Source organism: Protopterus annectens, chromosome 2.part0 (genome assembly GCF_019279795.1).
Source record: "Protopterus annectens isolate FY-2018-M chromosome 2.part0, PAN1.0, whole genome shotgun sequence".
NCBI lineage: Eukaryota > Metazoa > Chordata > Ceratodontiformes > Protopteridae > Protopterus > Protopterus annectens.
In genome coordinates, this window is record NC_056728.1 from 643504820 (window position 1) to 643517583 (window position 12764).

The 12764-nt window shown below is 41.4% G+C and overlaps 1 protein-coding gene across 1 annotated transcript in view; it reads left to right on the plus strand.

Annotated features, from left to right (window-relative positions):
- DDX58 (DExD/H-box helicase 58) overlaps window positions 1-12764 on the plus strand; it is a 553305-nt gene that overhangs the window by 397569 nt on the left and 142972 nt on the right. Inside the window, exon 14 of the mRNA XM_044061005.1 lies at window positions 10379-10533. Within this exon, the coding sequence (XP_043916940.1) occupies window positions 10379-10533 (155 nt within the window). The remainder of the gene's footprint in view (window positions 1-10378; window positions 10534-12764) is intronic.

Consider the following 12764-nt stretch of genomic DNA (forward strand, 5'->3'; position numbering starts at 1 on the left):
ACTGGGAGAGCTGAAGTCAAGCTGTTGATCATTGTGCAGCCATCTTGGAAGTTATCTTTCACACACAGTCTTGTAATGTTCATGGGAAAAAGAACATATCATCACAAAATTGTAACAGTTAAATTCTTCAAGGCAAGTAGGTCATAAAATTAACAGTGTAATCTATGTACATATGTTTGTTTAATGAGTCATTCCCATCCAAATATTGTGAAATGGGTCTCAGTAAATATGCTAGTTACAAAGTATGTTTAACATTGCAGAAAAACACACTGACACCAAATAGAAGAAAGGCAAAGTTGGGCTGACAGTCACCCATCTATCTAGTACTCATCCTAGCTTAATCTAATGCTTCAGTGTTAAGGCATCCTTTTCTAGAAAGTAAACATGTTTGATCTAATCTAATAAAGTCTGCAGTTTCTTTAACAACTACCTCAGTGTGAATATTGCTGCAACACCTTGGAAAAGGCAAATTGACTAGCCATTCAATAAAGAGCCAGCCTACTTCTTGGCTCCCTTCTCTTCAAACTCCTATGCAAGACAAACTACCCCCCCCCCCCCCAGTTATGAGACTAACTACATCCAACACGCATTACTGTCTAAGAAGCCACTTCAGTAATGGCTGCACCTTCATAATTCCATTCACTAAACTTCATTCCGCACACCACAGCTTCCCTGATGTCCTTCAAGGATGCATCTGCAGTCATCGCATAAGGGTTGTCCTGCCTCAGGCAGCCCTTCGGTCGGACGGATTCCAAAGTCTGGGTCCGGCGTCGGCTGATGTCGCCCTTTCCCCGACGTCAGAGCGCCTGGGGTATAAAAGCGTCAGCCGACGCCATCTTATGAGACTCTTTCTTGCCGCGTGGTGCCCGAAGCAGAAGCAGTTCGCAAGTGCCGGTCGGCCAGCTCCTGTAATTCAGCTACCAAAGACTTCAAATTCTAAGTACCCCGTTGGGGACTCTTTCTTGCCTCAGCCGATGTCAGATAAAGTTAATAATTGCTTAACTTTTGGGAAACAAATACCTCATAAGGATTTCCACTCTTACTGCCTCCCCTGCCTAGGCCCAGACCACGACGTCTCGGCCTGTTCAGCCTGTGCTTCCTTCAACCGACGCACTCTTAGACATCGGGCGGAGTTTGCAGAGGAATTTTTTGGGGCTAGTTTTTCATACAATATGCCGTCGGAGACTCCGACTTCACATTTAACAAAGAAACGGAAGGACAAGGACCGACACATGCGGGCCGCGGTTTCGGCTGAAACCACGGCCAGACCTACCACGAGTGTCTCGGTCTCGGCTGAAACCGAGTCCTTGGTACTTCCGACCCCCGAAACCGCTCAACCGACAACCTCGGCCCCGGAGGCCCCTGCTGAGTTGGTTATTGAATTTCCTTCAGAAACTGGTGTCTTGGAAACTTCCGACACCATTCCTCTAGACAAAACTACACCAGCACGTGGTGCAGCTAGGCCTCCTGCATCCATGTCCATAAAGGCATTCACCAGGGCTAAAGCTGCTAAACATACAAAAGCTATGCCCCCAGGGTTATTCCTCAGGGACCCTCTACAAGTTCACAGATTCTAACTTTAGCAGAGGACCTTATTTCCTTAATTAGGGGCTCTCAACCCCATCCGGACACGGGCTCTCAACCTCCTCTAGACAAAAGGCCCAGGGTTGAGCCCCCTGATCCCCCACTCCTCAGAGGAGGCCTCTGATGGCTCTGCTCTCTCGGACTACCAGGAGGAGGCTTTTTCGGCCTACGAGGATTCTGATGCAGAGGAATCAATCCCCTCGGCCTCCCCTCCTGAAGAACTATCCTTCGGGGAGACCCTTCACACTATGAGAGAGCATTTCAAATGGCAGGGCCAGGAATTCTCTGATTCCAGGAAAAGATTAAGAACTTTTCTGCATTTACCTCAGCATAGACCTTTGGCTATTCCTCCTGTTTTGAATGTCATTGATGATGTGTACTCTGAGTCTAGCATAACCCCTGACACTCTTCTTCCGGCCCCTGTCAAACCCGATAGGTACTACAGGGTCCCGGACTCGCATCTTTTTCTTTACAAGGCCCACTCTGCTGATCCAGAAACTATTTCCCAGGGCCCTAAAGGGGTTGCAGCTGCCACTACTAAAAATCCACTCCCCTCTGAAAGGGAGTCCAGGGCTTTAGAGAGATGGGGTAAAAAAGTGTATACTTCTGCTACTCTTTCTATGAGGGCATTAAATTGTCAATTTCATATGATACAGTACCAAGAGTATTTGTTAGATGAATTGCATAAGAAACTGTCTTCACCTGAACCCCTAGATCGCAAATCACTTCAGGATCTGGTACATAACTCCCAGCAGGTTAGCAACCATTTCTTACAGTGTGGTTATGATGCATTGGAAGCTTCATGTAGGTCAGCTATGACAGGTGCAGTCATACGTAGGCATGCTTGGCTGAAGGAACAATCTCTGCCAGACCATGTTAAAGCTAAGCTTCTGGATGCTCCACTGGAAAAGCAAAAGTTATTTGGCTCCACTGCTCAGGAGGTCTTAAAGAAATTTGAGGAAAAGGCAAAATCTGTACAAACAGTCAAAGATTTTCTACAAGTCCAACCACCAAGATTCAGCAGAAATTGGCCTACCAAGAATTGGTCCTTTCCGGACACAGAAAGATTTCAGAGAGGCAAGAACAGGCGTGCCAGAGGTAGAGGGTAAGCTAGAGACTCCTACAGAGGACGTCAGTGGCAGCCTCCCAACCAGAGGGGTAGTGCTACAACTGCTGCACAAGGACAGACTCAATGACTTTGCTTTGACTCCGCCAACCAGGGTTCAATTAGAAGCACCTTTGGGCGGAAAGCTTTCTTTATTCTCAGAAAATTGGCACAGTATTACAAGAGACAAATGGACACTGCAAATAATAGACAAAGGATACAGGTTCCATTTTCACACATTGCCAAAAAGAAAAGGCATGCCAGACCTGCCACCAAATCAAAGGGCAGAGGCTTTGAAACAAATCTCCAACTTAATGCAAATGAAAGCTATAGAAAAGGTTCCTCTTTCAGAACAAGGCCAAGGATTTTATTCCAGACTATTCCTTGTTCCAAGAAAAGAAAATCAATGGAGGCCTATTCTCGACTTGTCCGCACTGAATACTTATCTCATTGTGCCAAAATTCAAAATACTGACTCTACAGCAACTCCTTCCCATGCTGGGCAAGGGGTCTTGGCTGGTGACTCTAGACCTCAAGGAGGCATACCTGCATGTCCCTATCAGACAAAGTTGCAGAAGACACCTCAGATTTCTTGCAGGTTCAGAGCATTATCAATTCTTAGCATTGCCCTTTGGCTTATCTACTGCGCCCAGAGTATTCACGAAATGCCTGGCATCAGTAATTGCACACTGCAGACTTCAGGGATTCAAATATACCCATATCTGGACGACTGCCTTATACAAGCGGACAGCCAACAAACTTTGGTAAAGGACTTGAATTATGCCATCCACCTACTGCAGGCCTTGGGATATACAGTCAACATTCACAAATCAAGACTTGTTCCATCCCAAAGAATAACTTTTCTGGGTGCGGATCTAGACACAACCACCCAAATGGCTTTTCTCACAGAAGAAAAACAAAGACAACTACCGGATTACTTCAAGAATCTGACAAGACAAACTCAGCTGACTGCAAGGAAAATCCTGCAGGCCCTGGGTTACATGGCATCTTGCATTCTTCTGATTCCACAAGCAAGGCTGCATATGAGGAAACTACAATGGTACCAAAGGAGTTTATGGACTCAGCACAGTCACAGCTTAGAAACTTTGATCCCACTCATTCCATGCCTCCAAAAGGAATTTCTGTGGTGGGCTCAAGCAAGCCAGTCAAACAGGGGTCTGCCCTTCAGCAAGCCAATAGCCAGCCAAACCATTACAACGGACGCTTCAGACCACAGTTGGGGAGCACACATGGAGGGCAGATGTATTCAAGGACTATGGTCACAAAAGGAGCTACGCATGCACATAAACCAAAAGGAAATGCTGGCAGTGATACATGCAATCGAGGCCTTCAAACTCTTTCTGCATCAAGGCCACCTGCTAATAAGGACAGACAACACCACAGTTATGTGGTACATAAACAAGCAAGGAGGCACCCATTCCTACCCTCTTTGCAGACTGGCAATGAATCTATGGGAACTTTCCTTGAAACTCAATATAGACCTGCAATCCCAGTTTGTGCCAGGAAAAGACAATATACTGGCGGACAGCTTAAGCAGAAATATCATGGATGCACACGAATGGATGCTGCACCCAGACATCTTCCTACAGATAACTCAATCATGGGGAAGGCCAGATATAGATCTTTTTGCCTCCCCCCACAATCATCAGCTGAAGAAATTCTGCTCAAGGACATACCACCCACAAGCATGGAAAGTGGACGCCCTATCTTTCAGCTGGAGAACTCTAACAGTGTATGCATTTCCACCTCTTCCATTAATGACCAAGGTCTTACTGAAGATCAGGACAGAGCAGCCAAAAGTGATTCTGATAGCTCCGGACTGGCCAAGACAGCACTGGTACCCACTCTTAAAGAGCATGTCACGCACGAAACCATGGCCTCTTCCTCAATGGCCACTTCTCCTGACAGCACAATTACAAAACTCTGCATTCCAACCTGAAAACCTTGCAACTAACAGCCTGGAAAATATCTTGACTCCTCCTCAGGATAAGCTGTCCAAGAGAGTGAAGGATATCATCATGGAAGCTCGCCGGCCTTCCACAAGAAAGGCATATTTAGCAAAATGGAAAAGATTTCACACTTGGAGCACCACAAAGGGCCTAGATGCGACAGTGATGAACATGGCACATATCCTGGAATACTTGGCAGAAATGCTCCACAATGGCCTGTCTTACTCTTCCATTAAAATTCATGCTTCAGCAATTTCAGCAGAGTACAGTACTGATCCACCTGTCTTTTCTCATCCTCTCCTAAGACAGTTTCTAAGAGGAATTAAAAACATCAATCCTCCAAGGAAACCTCCAGTGCCTACTTGGGACCTTAACCGTGTTGGAAAAACTAACTCTGCCTCCCTTTGAACCAGCAGCATCTGCAGAACTACAGTTCCTGTCTTGAAGACCGCCTTCCTTCTGGCCATAACCTCAGCAAGAAGAGTATCTGAGTTACAGGCCCTCATGGCAGTACAGCCATTTCTTATTTTTCATCAGGACAGAGTCTCATTGAGAACCAGTCCTTCATTTATGCCAAAGGTGGTATCCAGGGTCTCATTAAACCAAGCTATTCACCTGCCTACCTTCTTTCCAAATCCACAAAACAAAGGGGAGAAACTTCCGCACACCCTGGACATACACAGACAGTTGCGCTACTACTTGGACAGAACTAAAAGCTACAGAAAAATTGACCAGCTGTTGGTAGCATATGCTGCTGGTGCACAAGGAAAAGCAATTTCCAAACAGACAATTTCAAAATGGATAGGGAATTGCATTCATTTTTGTTATTCCTTTCATGGAAAAACTGTGCCAGCTAACATTAGACCTCATTCCACCAGAGCCACAGCCACCTCCACAGCCTTCTTAAGAGGGGTGGCTACCAAGGACATTTTAGAAGCTGCTACATGGATTTTCCAAGCATTACAATTTACCTTTATATTCCAGATCCAGAGCAGGCTTTGCTATGGCAGTCCTGCAGGGCATTTTAGCTACACCATCCTTTACATAGATCCTCCACCCCCAGATTGGCTATGATATTCTACCCATATGTGATGACAGCAGATGCATCCTTGAAGGACATAGTGCAGTTTTGTACCTACCATAAATGTAGATGTCCGATAGGTATGCATCTGCAGTCAGGTTTACCCTCCCTCCTTCCCCTCTTTGGTATTTATTGGGTACTTTTCCCTCTCATAGCTAGCTGGGGTTATTTATTATGGTGTATTTGTTTTATATATATATATATATATATATATATATATATATATATATATATGTATATATATACATATATATTTCTGTGCATGTTTGGAATTTATTGCATTTCTCCAAATTTAGCCTTCTTTTGAGGGCACCTGGCATCTGGGGCAAGAAACACTGAGGAAGATGGCGTCGGCTGACGCTTTTATACCCCAGGCGCTCTGACATCGGGGAAAGGGCGACATCAGCTGACGCCGGACCCAGATTTTGGAATCCGGCCGACCAAAGGGCTGCCTGAGGCAGGACAACCCTTATGTGATGACTGCAGATGCATACCTATCGGACATCTACATTTATGGTAGGTACAAAACTGTACTTCCTTGCCTGTAAACTGAAGCAGTGATTGCTACCTGATCTTACTGAAATCAAAAACGGTTCCGACCTAACTGAAAAATTTAAGTGCATACATCAGAATATAGGCCATGTCACCTGACTTCCATAATTATACTATTGTATTCAACACAAAAAACCTTGGCTGCTTAATCTCCTAACCTCTATATCATATAAACTCATACCCACTGCTTCCCCATCCACCTACTGTGTAACAAATATCTACGGCTGGTGTTATTAGCTATTCTGTTGCAGCTCTTAATATTTCACAGTTTCTCCTTTCTTCATTGAGAAATTTTCCCTACATATTTGTATGTACTATGTCCGTTCTTTTGGCTGGACCAAATTTACTTTACATATAACAGCTGCATCGTGCTTTGCATAGTCCTGATCCTACTTCTTTTTAAAATTTCTTGTAATGTGGGATAAGCCTACAAATGGTCAAATCTAATCAGTGCTATAACCCCCAGTAAGCAGAATTAAATCAGTAAAATAAATAAATAATCTACCTTTGATAAAACCATACCGGGGTAGGTAACGGAGAAGGTTACTTGTGTCAACCTGAAAAATTTCATAATTTTCGCCATCACATTAGGCCATATGAGTGTAAGGATAATTAGTCCATGGAAGAGCCTTGTGGATTGGATCTATAGTAGTTTCTTTCCAGATGTCAGGGACTTAAACAGTTTATAAGTCCCTATTAAACAGATGAGTAAGGAGCATGTTTGGTTACTTTTGGTTGCACAAATTATGCTTCCTGACATCTCATCTGGCCCTAAGGGACTGATATTTTTTACCTTATTGAGCATAAAAGTGACCATTTCAGATACAAGATAAGGCATGATCATGTTTCAGGGATGAAGAATGGATAGGGTCTCCTTTATCTGAAGTTTTCTCCATATTTGTGTGCTGGGTTATTAGCTATATCTGTTGACTCTTCTAGGATGATACCATTTACAATTCTTATTCCTCCCCTCTTCATTTTTTGGATGTGGTTCTAGAAGGCCATATTACTATCATATCTCCTAATGATAAATTTTACCTTGAATGAGACTGCTTCTTTTGACTGTTTTGGTGAATTGTTTCTTGACTAGAGATGACTTTAGTCCTGTTGCATTGGATTGGTTAAAAGTCTGAAGGCTTTGTAGGTACTTTTATTTTTGTTTAATAATTTGCTAATTTTGTAGCAGCAGCATTTAAGGTCATTGCAGAATTTTATTCATTATAGGTATGAATTGTCATTGCAGTAGTTTAAAGTTTTGTAGAGGGTTATGAATGATTCACTAAACTGATGAATAAGGGCCCTAATATACAGTTCCAGTTAACTGACACAGAGTAATTGTTGGGGGCATCATAGTTACCATTTGAAAAATTGTTAAAGATGGTGTTATTTTTATTAGACTTCGGATGGTGTATAAGAGGAATGTCACAGCACTGAGGTCAGTGCAAGAAGGGGAGAGACGGCATTTAGCATAGCACCATTGGCAAGAATGTTCATCAGGATAATATGCAGTATATTTGTACCCAGTGTCAGTGTTTTTACATCACTCTCAAAGTGTTAAAGTTTATGAAGTTTAGTAACTTTTGTTCTTGATTACTGGCTGAAATATAGTTTCACCAGCCAATGGAGAGGTAACTTAAACCACTGAGCAGAAAACTGTTTTCCATCATAAAAAAGGTTATACACCTGTCAGTGATGTGGTGAGAGGTGACATACAGGGGGTGCAATTACATGGTACTAATTTACCCTATGCATTGTGTTAATGGTTACATGATCGCACAAAGTTCTTTATGCCTTTCCACCAGTCCCTTTAACCGAGAAGGTGTTGTTCAAATCCACATAAAAGAACTCAAAGTTAGTACTGTTAGTACCAAATTGGTCCAGACAACTATACTACATGATACTTCCTACAACTGTTATGCTTCACACATTTTCAGCTACCTGTGTAAGAAACATTACAAACTGTATAGAAAGACTGTGCATATACCCCCAATCTCAAGTTTACCAGCCCGCAGGCATTGAGTGCTCTCTATTTCCTAAGAGATTCTATTTACTGAGCTATGTATGTTCTGACAGAAACCAGGAGACTTTCTACCACAAAAACCTTACACATGTAAGTGGAAATGGTTTTCTTTTTTTGCCAAGGACCATTCCATTAACTCTTCCTCCTATCTTCTGTGTAATTTATTAGACTGCCAACATCATGTTTACAATTAATGATTGTCTTAGCCTTAGTTAAATGTTTGCCTGTCACATTACATACTTAGCATAGTTCTTATGCAATTGTGTTGGATCTTCAAGAGCCTGTTGAATTCGCATGCGTAATGTATTTAATGCCCAAAGTTGGGGCATTTCCTCCATTCACCCATTCACACACACACACACACATATATATATATATATATATATATATATATATATATATATATATATATATATAAGCACATTTGGTCGAATTACATTTGGTTGAAAATGGAATTTAGCCCCTGCCCCACTACAGTGCAACTGTGCTGTAATCTGGGCAAAATCCATGCTGAATGACTAATGATAGGTTGCTGATAATAGACCATGTAAACATTGTTTATGAATGCATTTCTCAAGTATTTTTGAATTAAAAGAGTATTCATGTTTTGTAATTAAGTTTTTTCATCACTGGGATGGAGTTTAGTATGCAGTTTCTAGGATTTTTTGTCTATGTGCCACTCGTATGCAGAACATCAAACATAATCTGATCGACTGCAGGTACTATTTAGTGATGAAGAGAACTGCTGCTGATTGACATAAGGAGTCCTTTATGTAAAACATATATTTATTTTTGTAAATGGCAGGATGATATTGTGTAAAATGAGGCAAGAGTAGTGATGCCTATTACAGTAACAAGGTTGACCATGAAGAAAAGCCATTCATTGACTAACATTTATAGCTGAATTTATGTTAGGATTGATTTTTACATTTGTGGTTACAGACTTCCAAACAACTTGTTTTTAGAGCCTTTAAAAAATATCAACCAGGACCTCAAAAGAGAAAGACAAATTAAAATCTGGAAGGTATTCAAATGATAAGTTACTGATAATCATTTTTCTTCTTCCTATGTCATTTTTGTTTCTCCGCCTGCCAACTGTTAACTTTCTTCTGGTTAACCTTCTGCCCATGTGTTACTTAAAAAATAGCACTTTGGACACTATCCTGGGTTGGGAACCAGGTGAAAGGAGCCATCATCCCAGGCAGGCTTGAAGGTTCGTCCATGCACATGCCTTTTACCTCCAGTCATTTTCAAGGAGATGGGAATGCTGTCATCCCAGTTGCCTGAGAGTGTTGACTTCCTTTCCACAGACTAGGGCTGTCTGTTTTAGAAACAGACCGTAAATGTCCTGATGCCAGAAATCTACATGACAGCCTCTCATCTTCCTTTAACTGACAGAGAGAGGGGAAGGTGAAGTGGTCCAGCCTGCATTATCAGGCCTTTGACAATGAGGGTCTTTCTCTGTGAGGGTCTAATCCCACCTCTGATAGCTAATCACATGTTAATGAAGGCTACCATCACCAGCTTCATATCACCAAGCCCATATCGCTGGCTAAAGACTATATCTTTGTCACCTGCAAGCTTCTACTTGCATTGCGAAAAGCAACCAACTAGACCACTATACCCACCTCCCATAATACCAGTGTTATCTGCTTGAATAATGTTTGTACATTCAGTAAATCCCACTAACTGTACTCTTTTTTTTTTTGAAGTTCTCTCTGTCTAAAGTCTTTAGGTGTCATGTAAAATTTAAAAGAAAAGCATAAATTTGTTGGCAAATCCCATGGCATTTCTGCCTGTAAAGGGAACATTCTAAACTATATGGGATATTTATATAGCTGTGTGCTTCTGTAATGGTGCAGTATAAGAGCTCCCTCATATTAATGACCTGACACTAAGGAAAAACATGGAACAGTGGAACAGAACATTTTCAACTTATTCATTTCAAGTGTTACAAAGTCAGATTTAGTTTTAATGTTGTTCTTGTGTATTATCTAGTAAGAAGGGAACGACCCTACTTTGAATTGTTTCTCTCTCTTTTTTTTTTTTTTTTTTTTTTTTTTACAGATAAGAAGCAGAAGCTGAATAAATGTGTGCAAGAGGAAGCAGAACAGAATGAAAATCCTAAACTAGAAAGTTTGACCTTTATTTTGACAGAGGAGTATAGAATCAACCCACAAACACGAACACTCCTTTTTGTCAAGACACGAGCTTTGGCAAATGTAAGTTATTATGCATAATAACCTTATCTTGATTTCTGTGCCATTCAAGGATGTAGCTATGTAAGAGAAAGTAATAACATTTCATAGTCACAAACACCAACCCTACTAATTACAGTAAGATAAGTATGAATACTGCAAATGCAGAGTTACTGAAAAGCTAAAAGAATACTGAAGTATGTGAAAAATGAGTTTATTGAAGACATTTACGAAATTTCAAGATGCATTCAAAATGAATACAGAAAGATGGCATATAAGCTATAAATATTTGTACTTCTAATGTTGTAATGTCATTATTAATAGCCATTGTAGCTTCAGAAGATGTTTTGTTGTGCAGCAAACAGGAGTATGAGGATTAGATATTGGCAGAAGAGGTTACTGGTAGGATTGCAGAGAGATGCTCTCCGGGTTCTAAGAAAGTGTAAAACATGACTGGTTAAGATTCATCTTTGTAGAGGAAAACATTGCTGTCTCAGCAAATTTTGTGCCCAAGTCAAACTGGGTGTGCATAGAGTTCCTAAGTACTTTCATCGGTAAAACTGAGTGAAATCAAGATGAGAGGTGCACTTTGACTGGGGAAAATTTTTCTTTTCAGTACAGGTTTACTGACTGTCTTTCATAGCTATCTGTCTTAAGGATTGTGAGTCTCCTTTTGGGTTACTGGATGTAGATCTGGAAAACTCACAATGCATTGTCATGTTAGCATGGTCGCTGCAAATAACCTGATGATACAGGAGGATAAAAGAACAGCTGTGACGTGTAGAAAGTATTTCTAATTAAACATAGGGATGAGGTTCCACTAAATCGGTACTTTGTGCATGCGTGCATGGGTATGTGTGTCTGTTTGTGTGCATATGTATGCGCGTATGTGTATATATGTGTGTGAGAGAGAGGGAAGAGACAGAAAAGGAGTGTTTCTCCATCCATCGGACTGCATACGTGTCAAAAGAGAAAGCTGTGTTGAAAGGTAAAGGAACAGCTTAACAGAATCATCAGCAGTTGGAAATTAAGTTGGGCCTGAACTACATTAGGTAATTCATGACTGAAAAAGTGGCAGGCAAGAGGGATGTTGGGAGCTTATCTTAAAACATAAAAATACTTTTGACAGATGCCTTTTTTCTGTTACATTCAGATGAATGGATATCATTCGGTTTTGAGTCTGGAAAGTGTACCATATCCCAACATACCACTCATATTAGTAATCCATTTCAGGCTATGGCATCTTCAGTCAAATTTCCAAGCAAAAACTGAGAGATGGCTTACTTATGAATGCAGCCCCCCCCCCCTCCCCACACACACACACACACACACACACTTGTGCTATAATGCAGTGTTAGTACTGAAAAAGTTAATTCAGGTACCTTGTGTGGGAATAGAACACACAGCCTCCTGATCTTCCAATACAGACTATGAATGTACTGCATGTTACTGAGACTGATAGCTGTATTTAGTTGTCAGTTCACTGACACACATGGTGTATATTGCACAGGTTTTGTTAAGTGATTTATATCCACTGCCCAGTATACAGAACTGTTGATACATTTCCCATTTGCAGAATATAATATAAATTATACAGTGGCGCCTAATTAATATTCAAACACATATAAACTAACTGGGGATATTAAGTCTGTGCGGAGTCTGCATGTCCTCCCCGCGGTCAAGTGACGTTTAAAGACATGCAGGTAGGTGTGTGCGTGAATGGGTGTGCCTTCTTTGATGGTTGGGCATTGGGCTGGCAACACGGCACCATAAAATCCACTGCCAATCATTAGCAGACCAGAGTTCCACTGTGGCGACCCCTAACTGGGAAAAGCCGAAAGACATTAGTGATGATCAGAGTGGCTATACCCCACCAAAAACAAGTACATAACAGTCTCATTTTTATTCCCACTCACCAGCTAAAGAAAATAGTCACTTTAATCACAAATGTAAGAAAACAGAATGTTGTAGTAGCTCTGAAATTACAAATCAGTGTAGTCACAAAGATAGCTTTGAAATATCATCAGTATTTCTCACTTATTACACATATCTCCAGCTGTTTACAAAACTAGATTGTCATTTATTAAACTGTCATTCTGTATGTTGCTCATTCTGCAGTCCCATCCCTACTGCAAAGATCAGCACTGACCTGCAGTGCTTTCAGCATTGTCTACATGGTGACAGCTCCCAAGATAATAATGGAAGACCAGTAGAGGCAGTAGCAGCACTCCTAAGGGATGTACTGTGAAGGCACG